Here is a 26,466-nt window from a genome sequence, read left to right on the forward strand (position 1 = left end):
TGATGTTATGACAGATGACTCCATTGAAGTGTCCAGAGCGCGGTCTTGTCCTTCATTGTTGGATGAGTTTCAGTTGGTGCAGCTCGAGGAAGTGGACAAGGTGCTTGGAATGGTGCAGGCGACCACGTCTGCCCTTGATCCTTGCCCATCTTGGCTGGTGAAGGCCAGCAGGGCTGTAACCACCGGCTGGGCCAAAGAGGTGATAAACGCCTCCTTGAGAGAGGGAGTAGTCCCTGGTAGTCTCAAGGAGGCAGTAGTGAGACCTCTTCTAAAGAAAGCTTCTTTGGACCCAGATATTTTGAACAACTATAGACCGGTGGCGAATGTCCCTTTTTTGGGCAAGGTCCTGGAGCGGGTGGTCGGCGGCCAGCTCCAGGCGCTCTTGGATGAAACCGATTATCTGGATCCGTTTCAATCCGGTTTTAGGCCTGGTTTTGGCACTGAAATAGCCTTGGTCGCCCTGTATGATGACCTTTGTCGGGAGAGGGACAGGGGGAGTGTGACCCTGTTGATTCTCCTTGATCTCTCAGCGGCGTTTGATACCATCGACCATGGTATCCTTCTGGGGAGGCTCGCGGAGTTGGGAGTTGGGGGCACTGCTTGGCAGTGGCTCTGCTCCTACTTAGCGGATCGTCGCCAGAAGGTAGTGCTTGGGGAACATTGCTCGACACCCTGGACTCTCCATTGTGGAGTCCCTCAGGGGTCGGTCTTGTCTCCCATGCTCTTTAACATCTACATGCAGCCTCTGGGTGCGGTCATCAGGAGTTTTGGAGTGCGTTGCCATCAGTACGCTGATGACACGCAACTCTACTTCTCCTTTTCACCTTCTTCAGGTGAGGCTGTTGATGTGCTGAACCGTTGCCTAACCGCGATAATGGACTGGATGAGAGCTAATAAACTGAAACTTAATTCAGACAAGACTGAGACACTGTTGGTGAGCTCTTTACCTGCCCAGATGGTGGATGTTCATCCTGTTCTAGATGGGGTTACACTCCCCTTGAAGGAACAGGTTCGTAGCTTGGGGGTCCTTTTTGACCCTTCCTTGTCGCTTGAGGCTCAAGTGGCCTCGGTGGCACGGAATGCGTTTTACCATCTTTGCTTAGTAGCCCAACTACGCCCCTATCTGGACAGTGATGATCTCGCCTCAGTTGTTCACGCTCTGGTAACCTCTAGACTGGACTACTGTAATGCGCTCTACGTAGGGCTGCCCTTGAAGACCATTCGGAAACTTCAGCTAGTGCAAAATGCGGCAGCCAGGTTGTTAACGAGGACCCGCTGGTCTGCACATATAACACCTGTCCTGGCCCGCCTGCACTGGCTGCCTATTTGTTTCCGAGCCAGATTCAAGGTGCTGGTTTTGACCTATAAAGCCTTACACAGTGTGGGACCACAATACCTTGTGGAACGCCTCTCCCGCTATGAACCTACCCGTTCACTTCGTTCAATATCCAAGGCCCTCCTCCGGGTACCAACTCATCAGGATGCCCGGAGGATTGTTATTAGATCTAGGGCCTTTTCTGTAGTGGCCCCCGAACTGTGGAACAGCCTACCTGTGGAGATACGCCTGGCGCCTTCGGTACTTTCTTTTAGGCGCCAGGTTAAGACCTGGCTATACTCCCAGGCATTTTAATGTTCAATGTGTTTCATTTAATTTTTTTTTTCGTTTAACTTGTTGCTGATTTTATTGTAATTTTATTGTAATATTGTATTTTAATCTTGTTTTGTTCACCGCCCAGAGAGCTATTCGCTATGGGCAGTTTAAAAATGAAATAAATAAATTTCAGTAAATTTTGGAAATTGCCACCACTTACCATTCACTGCATCAGATGGCTGGGTTTTTCATACCAACTTAGGAGGCGCTGAGACTTTGTAGTGTAAACTAACCCTTCTTTTAATGGGTTCCAAAATGTTAATTGGCTTTCTTTTGTGCTTTTTCCAGGTGATCTGAGGCCAGTTTCTATGCCAACAGAGTACAACTGGATAGGAGAATCGAAAGAGCCAAATATGTTCAAGAGGGGTAGCCGAGGTGAGCACTTTTTACATCTGTGCCTGCACAAATGCAAGCTTTTCGTAAAACTCTTTGTCTGCCTTTCTGACTCTTCGCATGCATTTCTCTTGAGCAGGAAATTCCAAATTCATCTTGAAATTCTGCTTCAGGTGAAAGTTGTGCTGAGCTGAAATTTCTCAGGAGACTTTTTCTGAAAAGATATCTGAGATTTTTTGTGTTGCTCGCCTCTTTAGAAAAAAATAAGGCTATTTGGTGGGGTTTTCTCTGAATAGTCTTCCTTATTCTATTCTGTTTTATTTGTGGCAGCTGCCATTTCTTTCCACGATGCCCTGGAATGATGTTTGGTCTGGGGCTTTGTGGAGAATCCAAAATGGTGGCCAGACTGCTGCAGCAGCAGAAAGAAGGAAAGCGGTGCCACTTGCACTTCTAGGAACATAGGAAGCTGCCTTATACTGAGTCCATCTTGATCAGTATCATCTACTCTGACTGGCAGCAGCTTTGCAGGGTTCCAGACAGGCCCAGTCCTATCTGGAGGCACCAGAGATTGAACCTGGGACCTTCTGCATGCAAGGCAGGTGCTCTACCATTGAGATGTGATCTTTTCTCCCTTCTAATGGTGAGCCCCACCTACGAGAAGCTGTTGGAGAATCCCGCCATCCCCCCTGAGAAATGTAACTGTGTTCCTCCCGCACCCCAGTTTCTCTGCCTACAAATGGGGAAGAGAATTTTGGGAGGCTATTTGTGCACAGATCTCAATGAGATGTCTTAGCAACATGGCTGGATTAAGAGGTCCATGCTGAGGGCCTAAACCATGTCAAGATTCAGAGGCCCTATACCATAAAAAAATAAGGAGGAAAAAATGGTGGGAAAGTGGCGAGGAGGGGATTAGCAGAAATGATGCCTGGTGTGGAACGGGACTTTAGAATGGTAGTTGGTAGGCTAGCTCCCATTGTCTCCTCTTGAGGTTGGGGTGAGATTGGGCAACCTGTGGATGATGCAAAGAGTCCAGTAGCCCTGAAAGGGGAGTTGATGAGATTGGGTATGGATTGGGATGGGAGGGTCAGAGTTCAGGATTTTGGTCAGAAAGGCATACATGGGATTTTCCCCTTGCTGTATTTTATCCATACGACAAAGCTGCAAAGTAGGTTAGGCTGAGACCATGACCCAGTGAATTTTTATGGCCGAGTAGAAATTGAACCCAGGTCTCCCACCAAAACTATCCAACAACAATCTATCCACCACACCACACTGCGCCTTGTGTGCACATAGTCATGGGTACACACATACCAGTCATCTTTGGCTAATCTAGCTCTGTTGCTTCCTTTAAACCTCCTCGGACATTTCACCTAACCAAGAATCTTTATATCAGGGCAGGAGAATCTGTGGCCCTCTAGGTGTTGTTGGACTCCAATTCCCATCAACCCTGACCATTGGCCATACTGACTGGGGCTGTTGGCAGTTGGAGTCCAACCACATCTGGAGGGCCATGGGCTCCCACCCCTGCTCTAAATCCACCTCAGAATTTTATTTCAGGTAAAACCCTGTGTCGATTCTACTTTGTAGACTTTTTGACTTTTTTATGGAAGGCCCTGTGTAATAAGTGCAAGAGCAAAGAATTGGTGTCTCTTTCTTTCCCCAGGGAAAAGTACCAAGGTAAGGTGCATTGTGTCGTTGCCATGCAATACAGAGGAGCAGCTTGTTTTGCCAAGAACAGTGATTTAAAAAAGACATTTCTGTTGTTGTTTCTGAGAAAGTAGGCCCTTTGGATCAATAACGTGGGAAGAGCTGACAGAATAACTGTGTTTCAGCATAAGTGTGTGTGTACAAAATTTCCGGGTCTAGAAATGACATCCACTTGAGCAGACCATTGTGGTTTGTGGGCTCTCTTGAAAATACTACCTTACCAACATCATGGAAGAATCTGCTTGAAGCTTCTCTTTCTCCAGGTTTTCCCTCACATATAAGTATGTTTGCGTTTCCGTCACACCTGTAATGTTCTAAATGAGTAAAACAAAACACTTTTTTGATTATATATATATACGGAATTATGTTTTTACCCACTCCTGGTTGTAACATAGAGTTTGCAGATTAATCTAGCTTAGTTCTCTTTTCTTCTTCTAAACTTTTTTCTTCTCTTCCTTTTTCTAAAATTTAATGTGTTTTAGTTGGACCTTAACAAATTGTAATGTTGAAATAATGAAATAGAAGAATATGCTTTTTTTTTAAAGGATTAAACTGAAGCTTGCCCCACTCCCGCTTGAGCTCATTCTTCCTCATTTCTCTCCCTCACCCCAACAGACTCTGAGAATTCACTCTTGCGATATCTGAGCGATGACAAAATCTTGGTGATCCAAGAAGAGCCACTGACTCAAAAGGACAACAAGCGGGATACGGGTCGTAGGTCGAGGAAAAAGGGCAAAAACAGCGGGAGCCCCAACTTTCCCATTAGCCCATCCGTGTTGACCTCTTCTGGCAATGTACGGCTTGAACCCGGACAGCAAGATGTCTTGAATTTCTCTTTAGCTGAGAGCAACACAGTTCCGCTTTATCATGTAAGCTTCCTTGCGTACATTTTATGTTTGTGCTGTGGTTTGGGCCATTAGACCTGAGATTAGCAAGACAAAAAGAAATACTGAACCTAGGGCCCAAGTGGCAAGTGATTTTAAAGGCGCCTTTGCATCTGACATGCAGGATTTTGTGTTGGTTTTTTTAAGTAAATTTCTTCAGCTGCGTGGAGGAGGGCTGATAGTTAACAGGATGGCATGTGGAGGGGGAAATTTAAGCATTTCTTCCCCTGCAATAGTCCTGAAGAAAACTGTTCTCCTGAGGGAAATCCCTCATTGGCAGGAGGAAGCTTGTCACATGTGTGTAGGGAGTTCAACAGATGTGGTGCCACCACTGAGGCAGCCATGTTTATGATATGTACCAATTGAATATTTGCTAATGATGAGCCAGAGAGTGGAGTCTGTAATGTCTGTCATAAGGCTCAAGTTCAGGTTCATGTGGTGGCCCATTGGGGCCTTTTAAACTCTGTTTTTGTTCTCTTTGCTCTCTGTTTAAAATTTGCAAAGATGGGCATTGTCAGGCACCAGACAACCTTGCCGGGTCACAGATTGTGCAGACCTAATCTGATGAATGCATGTTCAACCTATGAGAGCTCTGTAGAAGGTGCCGTGGTCACACTGCAAGTGAAAGCTCTTCAAAAGAATAAATCACCATGCAGCTTAGAAAAATCAGGCACTTGAAGGATGTACACAATATTCATTCCCACCAGAGAGAAGCAAACAGGTGCTCTCCCATCAGGGAAAGCGTGCATAAATGAGTCCAGACCGTGAGGCAATAGACAGTTCTTTTTTTGGAAGAGCTCACACCAAGAAACAAAAATGTTTCATTTCCTTTCATTTACATTTTTTAAAGTTTGATTTGTTTCATTTTCCATTCTTTTGATTTGTTTGTTTTGTTTTCATTTGTTTTTGGTTGTACATTTTTCTTTTCTTTTTTTTGTGCTTTTCCCTTTGATTTTAATGGGGAACTCAACCAGTCTTTCACTGCCTATAACTTCGGTGTTTTCCATCCAAATGACATGAAAGTTGCAGGCATTCTGCTACCCTTTGTCCAAGGCATCAGACCTGCCAGCTTTCAGATAGATAGGACAAAGGTCCACAGACAAACCCTAACTGTTATCTAAGCTAAATAGAGCATTCCAGTCCTCCAGTTTCACTACTCAGTCTGCTTTCCTTCTGCCGCATGATGTTTCTGTGAATTGTACACTGGGTTCCAGTGCCCCCAGTGCAAAGAAATTAGAAACACGTGGGAAAATGAAACAAACGAGATGTCATACATTTTCCCCATTCATTTTTGTTTTCCATTTGTTTTCATTATAAAAATCTAGACTTGTGAGACAAAGCAATACCCCTGGCGGACATTTCATTGTGCTGTTTACACATAAGTAGACTTATAGGGTACTCTTCCTAGGACATTGTCACAAATTGTCACTCATACAACGTCCCCAGTTTCAGCCAGTTACAACCTACTGGAAATAAAAAAAAAACCTCCCTGGGAGATAAAGTGTCTGAGAAATGTATTGAGATATATTTATAACCTCAACCCATGTTAGCAGATTGAGGTAGTAAAAACACCCCATTGTTTTTTCATAGAAAAATGGTCAGGGACACGTCAACCAAGAGCAGTGGAATCAAATGCATAGAAATGTTCTACCTCCTCTGAGTAAGTGCTTTCTGGCTCTGGGTGTTTGGGTATTGTCAAGCACTCTTCCTCTGACACCACAGATGCCAATATTATCTGGAGTGAAGATATCATCCCACCATACATTGGAAATCTCATTGGGGTAAAAATATACCCCAAAAACCATTAGTGTGATTTTTCCCCTTAACATTGGATGAATGTTGGATGCTTTTATTTCTTTTATTTCTTTTTTTAAAAAAAAAAGAATGCTCACACCTAATGTGAACTAGTATCGTCTAGTGACCTCTGCCATGAGCTTACTAGCCTTAGGGAAGTGCCTCTCTGAACAATCCTCAGTGGAAATAATATATGGGGTTTATAATGCTGAACAGCCTGTGGGTTGTTTTAAGGAATTCTGAGATAATATACGAAGAACTGTATAGACACTTGCATTTATCACAATGGCAGGAAACCAATAGGAAACTGCCATCTACTGAGTCAGATCCTTGGTCTGTCTTCCCCACTGTTGTCTCCTCTGGCAGCAGCTTTCCTGGATCAATCTTCATCTTGCAGCCTAAGATACTTTCAACAGGAGATGCATGTAAAATACTCCTCTACCACTGAAAAATGGTACCCCAAAGTTCCTTGTTCTTACCCAGGTGGTGATCTCAGTTAGGTAATGTTCTAGTCTGAGCAGGGGATCCCTATGCACAGATTTTGATTCTGGCAAGGCACAATTCAGGCTCAGATGAGGGAATGTCAAGCAAGGGAGAGGTTCTGATGAGTCTGGCAAAGCAAGTAGCACCCTGGACAGCTCCCGGTGAAGCTCAAAGGGGGGAGAGAAGCATGAGAGGAGCAATGGCAAATGATTTTATTTATTGATTTATTGATTTGATTTGATTTAAATCCTGCCCTTCCTCCCAGCCGGGCCCTGGGCGACACACAAAAGCGCTAGAAACACATCAAAACATCATAAAAACAGACCTTAAAATACATTAAAACAAAACAACTTTCAAAACATTTTAAAAAGCTTTAAAAGCATCTTTAAAAATGGGTTAAAAAACATATTGTTTTTAAAAAATACATTAAAAGCAATTCCAACACAGATGCAGACTGGGATAGGTCTCAATTTAAAAGGCTTGTTGAAAGGCAATGATGTGGTTTCTACAGCAAGCAAACCCAGACTGAGATTTAAATTACAGCTGCAGTTACAGCTGGATAACTACCTTTGCCCCTGGTAAGCAATATTGCTTCAGTTAAAGGGGCATAGTCTGCTATAACAGTATTGACCCCGACAGCGCAAAGGAGAGCATGGCTCTGATAGGACTTCTGGGCAGGAGTTCTCCAAGTCAGAAGGCGCCAACCCAACATGCTCCAGCTGAAGTATGGGCCAAACAGACTCTTCTTGCATTGGAGCTTCCAGGGTGGAGGGGACATCTGGGGCTGATTCTTACAGCAATTGCTACTTGTTTTTTTCCTTTTTTATTAATGTAAGATGCTGCTTTTCCAGGCAAAGCCTATCCATAGTGGCTTGCAACAATAACAGAACTCTAAATATTATCCAAAAATCACAAAAATCAAACAGATTCAGAACTCCCATAATATTCATATTCCAGCAAGCAGGATAAAAACTTACACAGTAGAGGCCAGTTGACACAATTGAGGCCACATCCACACCAGATATTTATTCCACTTTAAATAGTCATGGCTTCCCCCAAAGAATCTTGGGAAGTGTAGTTTGCAACTGGTGCTGAGTGTTAATAGGAGACTCCTATCCTCCCAACAGAGCTCCAGTGGCCAGAGTGGTTTAAATGTCAAACCCTCTTCCTAGAGAATTCTGGGAACTGGAGCTCTGTGAGGGGAATAACCCTTCACAAATGACACTTCCCAGGATTCTTTGGGGGAAGCCATGGCTTTTTTAAAATGGAATGAATGTCTGGCCTGGATGTGGCCTGAGTCTTTCCAAAAAGCCTGAAGCATAGTTGGCCACTGCAGCTCTACTGGGAGGGAGTTCCAAAGGTGTGGAGTCACCACAGAAAACTCTTTCTCTCTCATGGTCACCCACTTCACAGACCTAGGAGGTGGACATAACCAGAGGGCCTCTGGTCGAGATCTCAGTATTCATGCAGGACAGTTCATCAAATAACTCAAGCCTACATTTTTTAGGGGTTTAAAGGTTAAAACCAGCACTTTAAATTGGTTCGAAAAATACATTGGAACCTACTGCAGCTAATATAATACAGGTATTATTCAGCTGACCCCCACACCTCCATTGTGCTCCCTGATGCTTCTTCTGAATCCATGACCTCATTCCCCCAAAGATGGCCATCATAAGCCAAGGTCATGACAGCCTCACATCCCCAAATTTATGTGGGTCTCTATATGTTTTATTTATGCCATATTTGTTTTCTGCCCTTTCTCCAAGGAGAGCTCAGTATACATGTGGCTATCCCTTCCCATTTTAATCTCTAAAGGACCCTGAGAGGTTAGTTAAATTGAGTTATTATGACCAACCCTTTGTTCCTCCCTCCCTCCAAGATGACTCAACAATATATTTATACACCTGCCCATGACACAGTATCCTTTAAAAAAAAAGTGCTGGTCTACATCCTGGTGGCTTATGGTTTCTTGCACAGTTGTATATTCCCTTCTTTATTATACTAGCTCAGCTCTTGTTTAAAGTCTCAGACCAGGCATGCTCAGCCATTTAAGGAATGGATGTTGTTTGATTGTCTTTGAAATGAGATACTGAATCTTACCAGAGTGTTTGGAGGAAACAATGACAGTCTCTAACAAAGGCTGGAGTTTCCTTTGTCCTTGGTTGCTGTGTGACAATTTTTCTGGGTCAGAAAAGACTCAGAGGGGAAGAATAGATTTATACAAATGCATTGCAGGAAGAGAACACTATCACCCAGTCAATCCATCATGGCGCTGAGGCAATCATGACATTGAAAGAGCGACGGGAAAATCATAACGCTGGCTTGAAGCTCATAATTGCAATTTACAAGTTTGATTCAACTGTTCCAAAGGTGTCGCAAATCTTTGAAGCCTCAGTGTTGAATTTATATAGCAGTGATCTAGCTGGTAAAAGGATCGATGTCTTTCGGTGGGCCTTGTGGTAATGAACCAGGATACTGTGTCAGGAAGAAAGGGGGACAGGACATGCACTGAAAAAGAGCTTGTAACTTATTCCAGGCTTCAGCATTGGGTTGTGCTATTGTGCATTGGCTCCAGAAGAAGTGTAGAAAAATTTCAGTAGTGGCCACAAATTTCCTATATGGGGAAGATGGCTTGAACTGCCTGTGCATCCTAACCATCATGTCTTGGATTCCACTTTGGTACACCACCATAAGAAGGGCACTGTTGGGAGTCCTCTTGGATGCTCTGCCACTCTCAGAAGTTCAGGGAATAGCAGCCTGGGAGAGGGCTGACTCTGTGGCAGTCTCTAAACTGTGGAACTCCCTCCCCACAGAGATGAGCCTGGCACCTTCATTATACAGATTCAACGGAAACTACAACAACAATAGATTTCCATGGGCTTCTTCTGGGAGGAAGGGTGGGATGTAATAGTAATAGTAATCTGGCCATGGATCCCACCCATGATGTGTTGTGTAGAGGCCACATTTTAATCCCAGCCTGTGTACACATATAAACAACTACGCTGATGGCAGCCAGAGACACTAGCCTTTTCTGTGCTAAGAAGGCAATTTAACCAATCCGCCAGACATAGGTTTCATAGCCACCACAGCAAAATTCCTAGGGCAGCCTTTCCCAACTAGTGGGCCACCAGATGTTGTTGGACCACAATACCCATCTTTCCTGACCATTGGCAATGTTGACTGAGGCTGATGGGAGTTGTGGTCCCACTAGTTGGGAAAGGCTGTCCTCGGGTATTATGGATGCAAAAAATAAAAATAAGCATGATGTTACATTAGCTTGTATTTCTTCCCTATAATAATAATAATAATAATAATAATAATAATGATGATGATGATGATGATGATGACGATGACGATGACGATGAAGGACTTGGCTACCTCCCCCTGATTCATCAAATTTCCATCTCTTGAAGTACTCCCACTGAATATGTTCAGCACATGTGCGCTCTTTCTATCGGCACTCTGTGTCTCTCACACACAATTTCCTTCTCTTGAAGCTGCTCAGAATGATAGCCCCAGAGACATAATTAAGTTGTTATGCATTGGAATTTAGCTTTGTTATACTTCATTAGTCCCGGTAAACAAAAGGCATTTAGTTTTAAGACCTTAATATCTACATGCATGAATATGTAACAAAAATTATGGTTGCTATTTTTCCTCCTTTGATTTCAGTTGCAATGTGCAGCTATTTGGGTGCCGTGTCAAATTTGTGAACTATCACACCAGGGGTAACGAATGTGGTGCCCTCCAGATGTTGTTGTATTACAACTCCCATCAGCCCCAGTTGGCATGGCCAAAGGTTAGGGATAATGGGAGCTGTAGTCCAACAACTTCTGAAGGGCACCATGTTGGCTATCCCTGTACACTCTTACTATTTGCAGAATTGTAGGCTCTTGGTTGGTTGATTTCTTCTCCAGCTTTAGATTCATACAGTAGAAGCCTTTCGTGATGTACACATTGCTGGAAAGTATTATTTTAGATTGCAGGTGGAAGAATCAAGTGTTCTAATGTTCCCACACATAAAATACCCCATAAGAAAAAAAAAAATAACAGCCCTGCTGGATCAGATGAAGCATTAGTCTGCTCCATCATCCTGTTTCCCACAGTGGCCAGAAAGATTCTTCTAGAAAGCCCATAATGGTGTATGACCAGTAGGGAGAAAAAGAGAAATAGCTAGTTAAATGTTTCTGTTGACATTCATTAGGGCATGTTGGACACTGCCTCATCAAGCTCAGTCTGCCCTCAGCCAGCCCACCTGCCTGCCTCCTTATTTACAACTGTCAGCCTCCTCCTTAGTCTGGGTTGGCTGTTTAGAACTCAACAGGGAGGAGGATGGGGGAAAACCAGGACTAGTTGTGGGCTCCACCTAACATTGGCTCTAGCTCCAACAGTCCTTTGCTCTGGCTCCGCCTATAGTTGGCCTCCCTGCTTTTTGCCCTACCTGTTCTAATGGCGACAACCCTCTGCTTTCTTCTTAAGAGACTGCAGTGTCTCCCATGTGTTGGCTTTATCCCTTAAGAGAACTTCCCATGTGGTTGTGGATCCAATCTTTGGGAATTTCTGTCTGGGCTGAAATGACTACAGCGAGGGTGGTCAGGTGCAAAAGATGATATTGTTCTTGTACCTTTAATAGTTGTGTAGAAGGTGGGATTTCAGCAGGCATGGAAGAGGGAATTTCAACCTGTCCTGTGCTCCCTAAGCCTAGCTATTGCCCTCAGCTGCAATGCAGGACTCAGTTCCATTGTCAGTCTTGAACTAAAATTCAGCTGCAAGTCCAGTTGGCTTCTTGTCCCCATCAGACAGCAAACTGTCTTGGGGCAGTCCTGACCTGGTGCCTACTTTGTTGAGTTTTAAATGGCAGTTTTAAGGTATAACACAAGACTATAGCCTAAACAGATTAACAAAATCATCTTCAACAGCTGCCTAAAACTCAACAAAGGAGGCATTAAACAACGTCCCATTGACTTCAATAAAACTAACTTCCAAGTAGATCTTATAGGATTGTGCTGTTAGCTGCAGTTTTAGTCTGTTTTATAGAGCAATCCTACAGTGACTGGGAGTGGGGAGTCTGTAGCAGAGGATCTGCTACTCCCAAACTCCTGCCAGGCTCATGCTGAGTAGGGCAGGCTGTAACATAAGAACATAAAAGGAAGCTGTTGAATCAGGCCAATGGCTCATGTAGTCCAACATCCTGTCCTCACATTGGCCAACCAGATGCCCCTGTGGGAAGCCGCAAGCAGGACCTGAGCACAACAGCCCTCCTGCGATTCCCAGCAACTGGCATTCAGAAGCATACTGCCTGCAACAGTGGAGGTAGAACATATCAGTCAGTGTGAGTAGCCATTGATAGCCTCATCCTCCATGAGATAAGATGGAGGTGGATTTTTACCTTTGTTCCCCTTTTCCCCTCACCAGTTCCTCATCTTTCTGAAATTTTTCCTCCCATCATTTCTAGCAGGAGGGTAAATAAACATGGCACCTCCAGGAATGATGAAGTTTCCATTCCATTATCAAAGCACGTCCAGAAAATCAAGCAGATCCCCATACCTCCTATGATCAACCTCTGACATACCCCCTGAAACCCCCTTTGTTGGCCTCACCACCCTTGAAATGCTAGGGGTGGATCAGCAACCATGGCAGATGCTGCATTGGGGAGGTCACCTGTTGACCTCCTTCCCAAGCAGGTCCACAATATCCAGTGGCCTCCCAGCCACCCTTTCTGGGAGCTTAGGATTGCTATTTTATTGTATTTTGGGGGGGAGGCTATTATTTAAACTCATTGAAGGCCCCTCAAGGCTGGTGGTTTTTTGAAGGTATATTCTGCAGTGTCACTGATGCAGTAATAGTGCATTAGTTGGTGGATTTATACTGGGCAGTCCACACATTACGCTGTTTTTATTAGTTCTGAGATGCTTCCCTGATGTTCACGCTTTATTGCCACTTGGAGGGGCACTCTTGTGCTACAGTGTGGCAAACGTGAGACAAAAAGAAACCCAGAGCACTTGGGGTATGAAAAGTTACAGGATTTCGGCAGGAAGCTACTGGACATGCACCAATTGGAAACAAAGCAGTATGACTAGAACCATAGAACCATAGAGTTGGAAGGGGCCTATAAGGCCATCAAGTCCAACCCCTTGCTCAATGCAGAATTCCAAATTAAAGCATACCTGACAGGTGACTGTCCAGCTGCCTCTTCCAAAATCTTTGCCGAGGTACATATAGTATTTCAAGCAGGATTGCATATAACCGCCCTGATACTATCATGAGTACAAATAATCATGGATGCACAGTGAAAAAGACATCTGAAGGGGCCCTGAGTTAAAATGCAAGCTATAAATACTTCTGAATAAATGAATAAAGGTGATCCTCCAGTAGAGAGCCAACAAGAAGCTCTGGGGTGATCTTCCTAGAAGACATTATCAGCAGTGGAGGCTGGTGGCTCTGATGTCAGTGGAGCAGTGAATTTGCTCTGGGTTTTAGTCTGAACTTTCACAATTTCAGACTAAAACCAAGAGCGGATTCACTGCCCCACTGATATCAGAGCCACCAGCCTCCTCTGGTTCTTAGCCTTGGCAACAAAAGCTTGAGCAAGCAGGTTGTTTAGATGTGTCCTTATTTGAACACAGATTTTAATTGACTGTATCAACCACCATGGAACTGAGTCACTAATGTAGCTACTTGCACTAAAGGCTTTCAGCAAAGCTGTCACTCAGCGTCAGGGACTTTATATAGATGGCAGTTACTAGGGGGAAATGCCCGCTCAAAAGCCTGCTTGTTCCAGCTGAGTTTCTTTTCAACCCTTCTCGTCTCTTTCACTGTTGGGCATTTTTGGAAATTAGTGTTTTCATTACAGCAGCAGTGAGAAATGTACCGTAGGTAGCCAAAGCCAGGCTGATAGCATAATGGGGAAAATGCACCGAGGAAATAAAATTTACAGCAGTTGGTTAAAAGTAACTGTTGAGTGCATTTTGGAAATCATAGTTTCTACCTTGCATGGGTGGAAAGTTTAAAATGGCAATTTAGCCAGAGACACAGCACTTCAAGATTAAATTCATGAACACAGTGTATCTTGTTGATTTGATCTAGTCTGGAACCTGGTACATATTCTGACCTGTCAGGAGCAGTCTGTGTTGATGCAGGCCTTGAGGAACTCTGTAAATTTATCACAGTATTACCAGCAAAGGCAATCCCCCAGCTCCATGTGCAAATGCTCCTGCCCCATTATTCCACTTGATCATCTATTTTCTCATCTGCTTTCCTGCACATTTTGTGCTGCATGGTAAGGTGGGTCTCAGTGGTGGCTGATGCCCATTGGGGCTGGTGGGGCGGAAAGCAGAGAGCCCAACAGTTGGTGGAGCCAGAGCCAATGACAGGCAAAGCCAGCCCATGCTAGTTTAGCCTCCATCCTCTTCTGAGTTTGATTTGATTTTGATTTGATTTTAATATTTCTACCCTGCCTTCTGGCCAAAAGGCCCTCAAGGCGGCTTACAAAAGAGTACCCACATAAAAGTACACCAATAAAACAATAATATATCAATAAAACATCAATAATACATAAATAAAACAATAAACAATAAAAACAATACAATTGGTAATACATTTCAAAGTTAACTCAAACTACCTCCTCCCTCACTTTGGCAAAATAGGTATTATAGGCATTGGGCTACTTTGCAAGGCTAGCCACACTCTCTCAGTCATAGTCCTATCCCCAAAGTTCTGGGAGTGGCACGGCCCCCTCAGCCCGCGGAAGCTGGGGCTCCCACTTATGTTGGCAGCAGGATGGCGGTTCTGGCACTGGAGCTGCTGGTTCACCTTGTGAGGGTCCCAAAGGTGGAGTCCAATGGGGAGAGGGAGGGAGAGCGAGAAGCCGCCACAGCCTTTCCTCGCAGCGGCCTTCCTGCGTCCATTTCTCCTTCTTGGTGCTTTTGTGCACTAAGTAAGTACTTCAGTTTCTTGGAAACAGATTTGATACAGCAATTTACTTGTTTGCTTCTTTTGTAGAATGGTGTTCCTTTTTGAAGACCAGGCACAAGATCTTTTCTTTAAACAATGAGGGAGCCGGCTCTGTTTCCCTTTTCCTGTGCTGTTTGTTTCTTTGAATATGAGCAAAATCTACCAAAGAGAGAAGAAGAAGCACATAACAGTTTAAAGAGCTTTCAAGGGGGAGAGATGGAGATGGGCATTTGTTCAGGAAGTAGGAGGGATAGAGTTCTACAACAGCAGTGCTGAGACTAAAGTGGAGGATGCTTCTTTAAGTAAGAAGGCAGGCAAATGGGGGACTGGCTGGGGCTGACTGAGATTGTTGGGGCAGCAGCTCATTATCCCTAATGGACCAGCCCCCGTGCATGAGTCTGTCTCCATTGCAGCAGTTGCCTGGGATGTCACTCTGCAAATATTTCTGGAGCATTTCGGCAGCGTTCTTCAGACTGCCTCTGGTGCGTGCTTTTGGATCTGAGGACCAGACTAAGGTACAGTGGAGACTTGAGGTTGGGTGCAGGGAAAAGCATGACTGGAGGGCAGTGGATATTGATGGCTCCAATGTCAGTGGGACAGTGAATCTACCACGGGTTTTACTCCAAACATTTAAAGGAGATATCCAAGGTTCTGAAACCTGCTCCCAAACTTGGTTCAGCAAATTGGACAGATTCTTGAAAGTTCGAACTAAAGCCCAGAGCAGACTTACTGCCCCACTGACAGGGGAGCCAAGGCAGAAAAGTGGCATATGGAAGAGGGGTGCCTCATAGTGGTGGATGAACTCCCCCCAGATCAGTCAATATTGGGGGTGGAAATGACAAGGAAAAGTGGAGAATGCTCAGGTGGGAAGCTCCTGTTTTCTCATAATTATGATTCTTGTCCTCTGTGAGCTTCCAAAGCATGTTACCTGGCAGCTGCCACCATGGTTGCTGTTGCTCTGGTGCTAGTGCCAGGGAGCAAGAGAATGAAGTCATTCTTTCCTCTCCAGTGCCTGGAATGTTGCTACAACAGAGTTCCAGGAACCCTGGGAAATGTATTTTTTCCAGGCATCCTGATATCCCTATATCGGGAACTAGAGGATAATTGTATTTCCCAGGGCTCCTGGCACTTGGAATGATGTTGAAGCAATGTTCTAGCTTTCTCTCGCTCTCTGTCTCTCAGTCTGTGTGTGTGTGTGTGTGTGTGTGTGTGTGTGTGTGTCAGAGACAGACAAATAGAAAAAGGAAACTTCCCTTGTCTACCACTGAGGAGAAGGGGGAAGAGAGAGACTTTGTTATGAATCGCCAAGGTTCTTACTCTGAACCAAGAAATTACAAACATTAGCAACTTTAAGAGTGCTTAACCCTGTAATCTGTGACTCCTTCCCCTAGGTACTGTTCTCCCAAACACTTCAAATGTGCATCTGGGAACTCTAGCTGGGGAGAATGCAAATGTTTGATGGATGGATTAAATCCCTCTCCCCTGTCTGCCACTCTCTTCAAATCACACCTTCTTCCCCTGCCATTTTTAGATGCAGAGACCCAGATTCCTATAAGCAGGCCTGCCATCTAACATCTGCTTGGCCCTTAGTTCTGCCAGTCTGCCCATGAAATGGGGCTATGCAGTCATATGCAAGTGGTTTAATTAAGAATCACGCACCCGGTGTAACTTAAGCCATTGCTTCATTTCTTCCTCGCAGCACAAGCTTGGAACATTTGTTATATGCAAGTAGCTGCTGGATGTATTAAACTTGGAGGGGAAAAAATCACGAAACTAATAATTACACAGAGCCATCTTATTTAAATAAATGTTTAGGTAGTGGTGTGGAATCGAAACCTAAAATTAAAATGTTTGGAGCGATTTCATAAATTACTTTAAGGATGCAAACTTTGCTTCATAAAATGGGATATTTAACTAATGCAGTGCTGGCCAGATGCCCAGGTCTGAAGCTGTCGTGCAACACTGGACTAACTAGAATATTAATGTCAGGAACCACTGGCCCTTTTCACCACAAGGTCATAAAGGCAATTTAAAGGCCTTAACGTGTTTGCTAGGAAGGGAGGGTTTTCCTTGGTTTTACATTCCTCCCTTAATAGGACCAATAAATTTCAATAAGCCGCTCCTTTTAGAAAGCGTCACTGTAGAATACCACACCAAATGAAGTGGGGCCTCATTGCTGTTGCTCACTCTCATACATGTTAAACAAGGAGACCTGCAACAAAATGTTGCAGTATGGAGTGCTCCTGTTCAGGGTTTCAGCCATCGCGTCATTCCATCTTCCAGGATACTCCGTTGTATTTCCTTTCCACAATTTTCTGTTCCTTCCCTGCACCCCACCCCACCCCAAATAGTCAGCCAGCATTCCATGGCCATTGACCATACTCAGTCCTCACTTGGAGCATTCCTCAACTTTTTTTTCTACTTCTGCAAACCTTGTGGTTCTCCAAAATGTGGTGATGCCTCCCTCCCTCTTGTCAGCAGTGCCGCTTTGGCTAAGAAGAAAATCCCCTGTTGCTTAGGGAGTAATCCTAACTATGGAAAGCCAGCATAACTAGTGTAAAGTACCCCAGATCCAAACCCCATTCACAAATGAAGCTAGTTCCAACTGAGCCAGTCCAAGCCTGACAGAGGGAAAACAAGCATTTAAAATACAGTTTGACTTACACCACCCTTTTTGCCAGTGTAACATCTGCTGGGTTTCCAGGTCACATGATTGAGGTGAATGGAGTTAGAATGCAACCTAAGTCCCCCCTCCACCACTCCCCCAGAACACCCTTTTTTAATAACTTATGCTGGCTTAAGTTACACTGGTCTCGATTAGGCCCTAACTGAGCCAGGGTGAGATAGTTACACCACCATATCTCTGGCTGAGCCAGGATGAACGAGTTATGGCAGTGTAGCCCGGTTGAACCAGGACCCGGCTGACACTTTCATTCCGGCAGAACTAGGGTTAGGTTTGTACCCTTAGAAAACAAATTTACTATTGTTATTAATTGGATCCAGCCAGCACAACTTGCAAATTGCCATAATCAGCTGATTGTCAGAGTTTGAGAAGCCCAGAGCTTTATACTGATTTTCAGGTGATCGATGGTGCCTGCCCCCTCACAGTGCAAGTGGGCATAATCTGGCCAAATGGGGAGGGCTGATGGGCCTAATTAGTCACACAGGGCAAGGTGCTCCACTGCTGGTATATAGGCAGGGATGGGCAAATCTGTCCATTCGCAAATTGTTCTTTTAAAAAGTCCTTCTGAAAATCCATCAATATTTTAGTGCAGATTTCTCCAAATACACACATTTGTATCCAATCTTGCCTAATGTACACATTTTGGCAGAGCACGTTCCCCTAATATAATGCAATTTGTATGTTATTTTCCACAATGTGTGCATTTTTATGCACAAGTTGCCGTAGTATATGCAGTTTTGTGTACATTACTTGGCTGGAGAACTGCACTGTAAAATTGGGAGAACTGCAAATTTTGAAGGATGGATGTGTTTTGGTTCTTGCATTTTTTCAGAAAGTGCAAATTAGGTAGGTACACCTTTAAATGCAAACTGAATCAAATTTCGCCCCCATCCCTACATAGGACAACCATATACCTAGTTCAGAGAAAGTCCACCATCTTGGTGTAGCTTCTTAGACCTGGGTCATGGAACCATACTGAAGGTTTTCAATGGCCATGAAAATGTTGCACGAGAATGGGCAGATTCTGTCTTCCACCCCAGGCATACTAAGAGAGGTCTGGCATATCCTGGGGATGTCCTCAGGACGTACCTAAATCTCCCTGTGCAGGCTTCAAAGTCTTCAGGACAGCAGTGGTATTACCAATGCTATGCCAAGCATTAGCCAAGGCCTAACACAGCATAAGGACATCCCATGAGTAGCATGTCCCAGAAATAGCATGCAGTCTTCAGGGCAGGACAGTGCTCATCTTGTGAGGTAAGGCATAATACAACCTGAGGACATCACAGCCTAGAAATAGCATGGTCCAGAAATAACATAGTTCCCCAGGCCATGTTAGGATTCGCATTCTCTTTCTGGTGTCAGCGTCACTTGTTGAGCAGCTGATTTGCACAGGACCTATGGGCAACCTATACCCCACAAAACTGTGCAGACCCAGTGTCAGTACGCAGCATCTTTGTAACAGAGGAAGCTGCTTTATATACTGTCAGACCATTGCTCCATCAGTGTTGTCTGCACTTACTGGCAGCAGCTCTCCAGCCCTACCTGGAAAACCCTGGGGATTGAACCTGGGACCTTCTGTATGTGAGGCAGATGCTCTACTACTGAGCTATGGCCCTTGGTAGCTGCTGTGGCCTAAGCACCTATGCCTGCTTTGGCCCTGCTGGCACTGATCCCTATTTTGGTCCTCCTGAACGCCCAATCCATTGGCCATGGGCTTATCTAGCAGCAGAGTCTGGGTCTGACAAGCTGCCCAGAATTTTAAATTTCCCACAATTCCCCAGAACACCTGATATAGTGTTTCTCTCCAGGGCAATGTGGGAAATTTAAATGGTGGACAGCTTCCACATCAGCCTTCCCCCCCCCCAAGAGTGTGTGTGGATTCCACCAACTAAAAGTGCACCTTGCCAGTGTGGGTGTGCTTTCAAGGTATGAGGGAGAAGTTCGATTCAGTTCCCATTTAAAGGCCAATCTACGTAATTTGCAAAATAATATGCAAACTGAAAGACAGCCATCCTTCGAAATTCACACTTGCCTGAATTTTGCAGTGCAATTCTCAAGCCAAGTAACGTGTACAAAAAAGCATATACTTGGGAATATACATGTGCATAAGTGTCTTACATTGGTGAAAATAACACATACAAATGCATTACAATAGGAGATGTTGCTTTGAAAAAAACATATGCATCCGTTAAAATTCCATACAAAAATGTGCACATTAGGAGAAATTCGCACTAAAATGCTGGTGAATTTTCATGAGGACTTTTTTTTGTTTTGTTTTTTAAAAAATCGCAAACTGATGTGGAAATGTGGAGAATGGAATTTGAGATTGGAAATGTGAGAAACCAAAATGGACTCATTTGCCCCTCCCTGTTTGCTTCTTTTCTGTTCTTGGAAATCCATCTCCCCTTTCTTGGAGTCTTGTGCCCACCCTGGGTGGGGGGAGGTCCTCTCTCACACAGTGTGCAAACAACTGTTTTCCAGAGCCCTGGGAGATTTGGGCACCTGTTGGTCTTCATTCCCAAATCATTGCCAGTGTGCATCCATCAAGCACATTTTTCAAAGTTTTCTGCTCATTGGTCCTGCTATGGTAACAAAACAATATGCAAAAGGTACATCTTCTGAGCTTACCTTTTTGTTTCCCCCTCCCCCTCTCTTCCTCCCCCTCTCTTCCACCCCACCCCACCCTCTTTTTCACTTTCTGGCTTCCCTTTGCTCCATTTCTATTTTTCAACATGGAATTTAACCACTGCAAATCTCTGCTTCTGGGAGGAAGGATCCTTCCTGTCTCCTCCTCCCCACTATCCACTAGCTGGGGCTCGGGGAGGTGGAGGAACGAAATAACCTCAAAGGCAGCTTTTATTTTTAGCCATGCACACACACACACACACGTGCCCATCTCTGTTGTGTCTTGCGATGGGCTTAGCGTCAGCTTGCTGAACTTGAGAGATAAGTTAAGCCTTCTGGCATTGAAGCTGCTGCTTGGTGGAAGGAAAAAATGCTTAGGAGGAAGGATCTATAATTTTCAAAGCTTCCAAAGAAAAGAAAATAGAAATGTTGTTGTATGGCATGAAAGAATCGAGTGCAGCACAATAGCAGCAACGATCAAGATGAGGCCACTTTACAGCTGTAGCTCCATAAATTGCTTATCTTGATGTTCTTTATGCAGCGGGGGAGAAACAGAGAAATATAACCTGACTGGGCAATCAAGCAGCCTCTCATAAGCCTCCCTCACTGTAGGTATTGCTGTTCCAGATAATGTCTCATAGGCTCCATTCAGATGAACAGTGACTTTGGTTTAGCTCTAACCAGACCTTTGGGGTTGCAATTCAGAATACTGTATAAAAAGAGCCCTGCTGGATCAGGGCAAACACCCATCTAGTCCAGCATCCTGTTCTCATGGTGACCGAGCAGATGCCTAGGGGGAACTTGCAAGCAGGATCACTGTCCCCACTTGCAATTCCCAGCAACTGTTATTCAAAGGCATACCGCTTCCGACAGTGGAGACAGAAAACAGTTGTCGTGGCTAGTGGTCATTGACAGTCTTAGAATGTGTCTAAATTAGCCTTTCCCAACCTTTGGGTCCCCAAACATTGCTGGACTATAATTCCCATCAGCCCCAGCCAGCATGGCCCTTGAAGAGAATCACAGCTCTTTCCTGTCTAAGATGCACAGAAGGGAAATAGGGCTGAAATCTGATGTGGATCTCCTGCTAATCTCCCAAGGCAAATTTCAGTAGGAAGGGACTCCTTTCACATTAGTGCAATTACCTGCAAACATAAGCTGGGACCTTCTGAGATTTACAGATCAAAAGCCTTCTGCTCGGATCTGATATCAAAAGGTGCATTTAACCTCACTGAAGCTCATTGCCCAATTAAATTTAACCTAAGCTTCAAGACTTGCAACGGTGAAAGCTGTGGGGATGGGTTGTAGTGAAGTTTTGGGTTGTAGAGGAAGCACTTTTGATATATTCTGCATTAATATTTTAATTATATTTTTGCCCCAAATGGTAATTGTCAAGAAATCCTGTTTCTTCGTCCTAAAACCATGAGTAAGATCTTGCTGCTGGGAAGAAGCTTGTTCTCATCAGCAGACATGGTCTCATGAGCCACCTGTGTTATCTGATGAGAGCAGCACTCAAGGTCACTAGCTCCAGCGAGTTGTGAGAACACACATCCTCCAAGGGCTGACCAGGCCCTGGAAAATTCCGTCAAAGGAACCACCAGTCACGTCCTATAACCAGTAGTCCCAGAGACTCGGCCTGAGTCTCCCTCAATTAGGTTACCTCTGTGACTGCGTGCTTAAGCTGTCCCAATCCCTTTGATTTACTCAGACTGCTTGTGGTGTTATTCTTCCCTTCCCCACTGCCACCATTTGTTATCCTTCAGCCTTGGTCATTACCTTACCCTCCCTTCTGGTCTGTGAAACCTCAGCCAAGGATCAGGCCTTTGGTAAACCAAAAGTATTTATTGAATAACAAAGATAACAAGATTTCTTTAAAAGGCACTTAAGCATATGGTTACATCTATTCCTGAGGTACTGGTCTTAGTATTAATCCGAACTCCACCCTCTCCTCACATCCACCAACTCTCCACACAATCTCCTCTCAAAACCCACCAAAACAACCCTCTCAAGTCCACCAACGTCCACCCAGATTTACCTGTCATTCTTCCTTTTATACTGTCAGCCCTTTTAAACATTCAGCCAATCATCCAACATTCTACTGCCCATTCACTCCCCCTTCCTCTTTCATTCTACTTACCATGTATCTCCTATACAAACAGCACTTACCCTATTTACACTAATACAGGAACATCACAGACCCCTTGCAACCCTGGATGACTACACCCCTGGTCAAGTGTTTAATGCCCCTGTTCTTTAACATCCTCACCTATAAACCAATGAGATGGGAGGAATCTAGTGTGTATTTACAAACCAAACTATTTGGGTTTTATCCAACTAGGTCCTACTCACAGTAGAGCTATTGAAATTAATGGGTATGACTAATTTAGATCCATTTGTTTCAATGGTTCTACTTTGAGGGGACCTAGTTAGAAACAACCCATCATTTATTAAAAGTTATTATGAAACTGCAAATAATCCCCTCTATTTTGTGTGTTCAGCCTGTGAGTGCCGTTGCTTATGTCGTCAAAACAGCTCCATGCACACACAAGAGTGAGCTAGCAGAAGGCTTAGAGGACCCCATTTGGAGAAATAGTTTTTTATTTTTATTTTTAGAAGAAAAAGCCACCTGGTGATGACTGAATGTGCTCATTGGCCACAGGATACAAGCTGATTGTCGGGGGGGGGGTCGGAAGACTGGAGAGGGGAGGAATGGAATGGAGTATCCTAGAGGAGAGTGTGACTAACTGAGGGGAAGTGTGAATAGTTAGTCACACTCTCCTCCAGGATACTATTTATTTCTGCACTCCACAGGATATAAGACTGTTGGTTGAAAGAATAAAGAAACTTGAGGTTTGTTACTACTGGGAATAAAGTCATTCTGACTACAGACACGTAGCCATTGCAGAGCCATGAGTCTCGCACTCACAGGCATTATATCTGACTAATTAGAAAGGAAAAGGAAGGAAGGAAGTAAAGTCTGAGAAAAACCAAACAAGTAGTTACTAAAGAATGAATCAATGAGGGAAGGATAGGTTGCCTTTCTGTCTATCCCCACCCCCTCCACTGGTTCAGGTTACTTGTTGCAAGTATTGATGCTTTATTCCCAACAAACAGAAGGACTACACACGACAACATTTTGTTGCAGGTCCTCACTTGTGATGTTTGTTTATTGCATTCTATCCCAAGGAGTCTCCTATCCCACTGTATCCTCACAGAAATGCTCTAAGGGAGATTAGGCTGAGAGATAGTGACTAGCCGAAGTAGGGGATTTGAACCTGGAACTTTCTCTGTCCTAGTCTGACGCTCTGACAGCTGCATCACATTGGCTCTGAAAAAATTTCATGCAAACTAATTTTCATTTACTGTTTCTTGTGTTCCATCTATCATGAAAAGATAATCTTATTTTTTGCTGTCCCTAACATATAATATCCCTAACCTTCATAACAAAAAGGCTTCTTGATGCGTAAAATATATTTTTTCTATTATGTAGGCATTGACTCATTCAGTGCAGAATAAAAACAAACAAAAAGAACCCCACATTCTCTTGACTGAGTCCTGCTGAAGTCTCAAGAGCACCTATTAAAGCATTTCCAAGAGTACATCCTAATTTTCCTGCAAAAACAACTAATTTAGCCAGCCTGGGGATGGATTTCTTTCTCTAAACAATGGTGCACAGGGACATTTGTCATTCATTCTAATGCATGTCCCAGCCTTGCACAGGAAGGGCATCTTTAAAGATGGCAGGGTATAATTCACTTCCTGTGTTTAGATTAACTGCAAACAAGGATGCTCCTAGTCAGGGTCAGCTGTGCTGGGAGCACTACAGTGTCATCCTGGCATATGCATTGCAGTGCAATCAGGTACATGTTCAGTGGAACTTACCCTTAAGTAAGTGTGCATAGAGTGGCACCCTCAATGTTCTAGAGTGATTGATTGATTGGATTGATTGATTGAGTGATTGATTGGGGGGGTTGCCCCACTCTTTAGCCAAAAAGGCTCCCAGAGCAGCTTACAAAAATCTGTAGTGCCTGCCCTCAGGCTTGCCTTAGAGCAAGGGTGGGAACCTGCATCCTTTCCGATGATTCTGGACAACCCCACCCATAATCCCTGACCAGTGGCCACGCTGGCTGGGGTTGATGGGTTTTGGAGTCTAACAACACTGGCTGCCCATTAGATACTGGGCCAAGTTCAAGATTCTAGTTTTCGGTATACAAAGCCCCACACAGCTTGGGACCAGGTTACCTAAAAAATAATCTTACTCCTTATATACCGAGTTGATCAAAGCACTGTGCAGGTGAGGGCCTTCTGCAGATTATACAGCCACAAGAGTGGCTGTGTACTACACCCAGCATGGATTTTTCACATTCTGCCATGTTAAATTGAAAATACCCCCCATGCCATTCTGGTGCTTCCCATAAGCTTATTTCAAAACAAAACCTTATAAAACATATCGGCCTGAACTCAGAAATGCTTGCTTAACAACCCTCTACATTTTCATGGCAATATACAAAACACTCAGAGAGAATCCAGAGTTCAAAATCTAAAACAAGAGTAAATAAATCCAGACTCCTGTTGGACTTTTTTCCGTCAATGGTCTCATAATTTGTTGAAATTAATTAAAAATCAGCCATGTTCACAGTGTACCTGTCATCGTATTACTGACCTTGCCCCATACTCTGACCTTCATCTTCTGGAGTTTAAAATGTAAGAAATGCATGGCTGATTTTTAATTAATTTAAGAAAATTAACATTAGAGTCTATGATAGGGCAGTCATGCTCCGTAAGAACCAACTGTCAGTGTTCTAAAAGCCAGACTAATAGCTGTTTGGCTTGGTTAATCAGAGGGCCATACCCATGCCAGGCATTTATTCCACTTTAAATAGTCATGGCCTCCCCCAAAGAATCCTGGGTAGTTTGTGAAGGGTGCTCAGAGCTGTTAGGAGACTCCTGTTCCCCTCGCAGAGCTCCAGTGGCCACAGTGGTTTAACAGTTAGCCAGAGATTTCTGGGGACTGCAACCCTGTAAGGGGAATAGGAGTCTCCTAGCAATTCTCAGCAACTTTCACAAACTACACTTCCCAGGATTGTTTGGGGAAAGCCATGACTGTTTAAAGTGGAATAAATGTCTGGTGTGGATGTGGCCAGGGACAGCTTTGGTTTAAATTTGGGTGGGAGATTACATCTGCCTGCTGTAGAATAAAAAGGTGAGAGAAACCCTGGAAAAAATGATACTGTTCACAATGTTTTCCTTTTGGAAAAGAAAGGGGTTTCCCTCTGCCCAGTGCCCACCCTCCCAATCTCCTCCCCCTCTCCCCTCCCTCCTGCCCCTGAGTGAAACAGCAGTAACACAGGAAAGAACCAAAGTAATAAGAACAGCAACGAGCACACAAAACATGTAATCTCCATCTTTGGATATGCAGTCCTGATTGCAGGCGTTGCCACCACACCCCATATGCTCAGAGGCACACGTTACCAAATTCTTCCAAGCTACACAGGAAGTGGATTGGACTATGAAAGACCAACCCGAATGGTGTTTGCATTTTGACAAATTTGTAGAGCAGTAAAATATCTCAGAGAGGAGGTCAGGTCTCCTGCTCCCCTGGTACATTAACTATGGAAATGGAAATGGACTGCCTTCAAGTCAATCCTGGCTTATGGCTACCCCATGAATAGGGTTTTCATGGTAAGCGGTATTCAGAGAGGGTTTACCATTGCCTGCCTCTGAGGCTAGTCTTCCCCAGCTGGCTAGGACCTGATCAGTTTGCCACAGCTGCACAAGTGCCCCTTCCTTGTCTGCAACGCCCAGCTGGGGGGCAACTGGGTTCCTTGGGACTATGCAGGCTGCACAGGTGGCAGGGCATCTAACCCCTGAGCCACTCACTGTGGGGGTAATCTTTACACCCTTTACACTCAGGAGACATGAGCAGGGATTTGAACTCACAGACTCTGGACTCCCAGCCAGGCTCTCCTCCCCACTGTGCTGTACCAGCTGTTACATTCACTATAGCTGCCCAATTTCCCTGCTTTTTAAAGTGTGATAGTACTATCTGTTGGCTGTAGGCCTGTTCTTAAACTGCAAGGATTTTTTGCCTATTAGTGAATACCATCTTGTCTAGAGGTGAGCTCTGCACAACATGGGAAGCTTACCTTTAGTGTTGTGGCGCTGACACTTTGGAATTCCCTCCCCTTAAATATTAGACAAGTGCCACCTCTGTTTTCTATCCTATTGAAGACCTTCCTCTTTCAGCAAGCCTTTCAAGTAGAGGCCTTATCCCAGTCTGCATCTGTGCTGGAATTGCTTTTCAAGGAGTTTTTGAAAAACAAAAACGATATTTTTAAGATGTTTTGTTTTAATAT

At 44.3% G+C, this 26,466-nt stretch overlaps 1 protein-coding gene across 2 annotated transcripts in view; it reads left to right on the forward strand.

The window, feature by feature from the left end:
* The window catches only part of LOC133371393 (connector enhancer of kinase suppressor of ras 2-like), a 463,521-nt gene that overhangs the window by 318,689 nt on the left and 118,366 nt on the right, over positions 1 to 26,466 (forward strand). For both annotated transcript variants that reach the window (XM_061598777.1, XM_061598778.1), the window contains exons 12-13: positions 1,940 to 2,026; positions 4,307 to 4,560. In XM_061598777.1, coding sequence (XP_061454761.1) covers positions 1,940 to 2,026; positions 4,307 to 4,560 — 341 coding nt within the window. The remainder of the gene's footprint in view (positions 1 to 1,939; positions 2,027 to 4,306; positions 4,561 to 26,466) is intronic.

This window comes from Rhineura floridana, chromosome 16 (genome assembly GCF_030035675.1).
Source record: "Rhineura floridana isolate rRhiFlo1 chromosome 16, rRhiFlo1.hap2, whole genome shotgun sequence".
Lineage (NCBI taxonomy): Eukaryota > Metazoa > Chordata > Lepidosauria > Squamata > Rhineuridae > Rhineura > Rhineura floridana.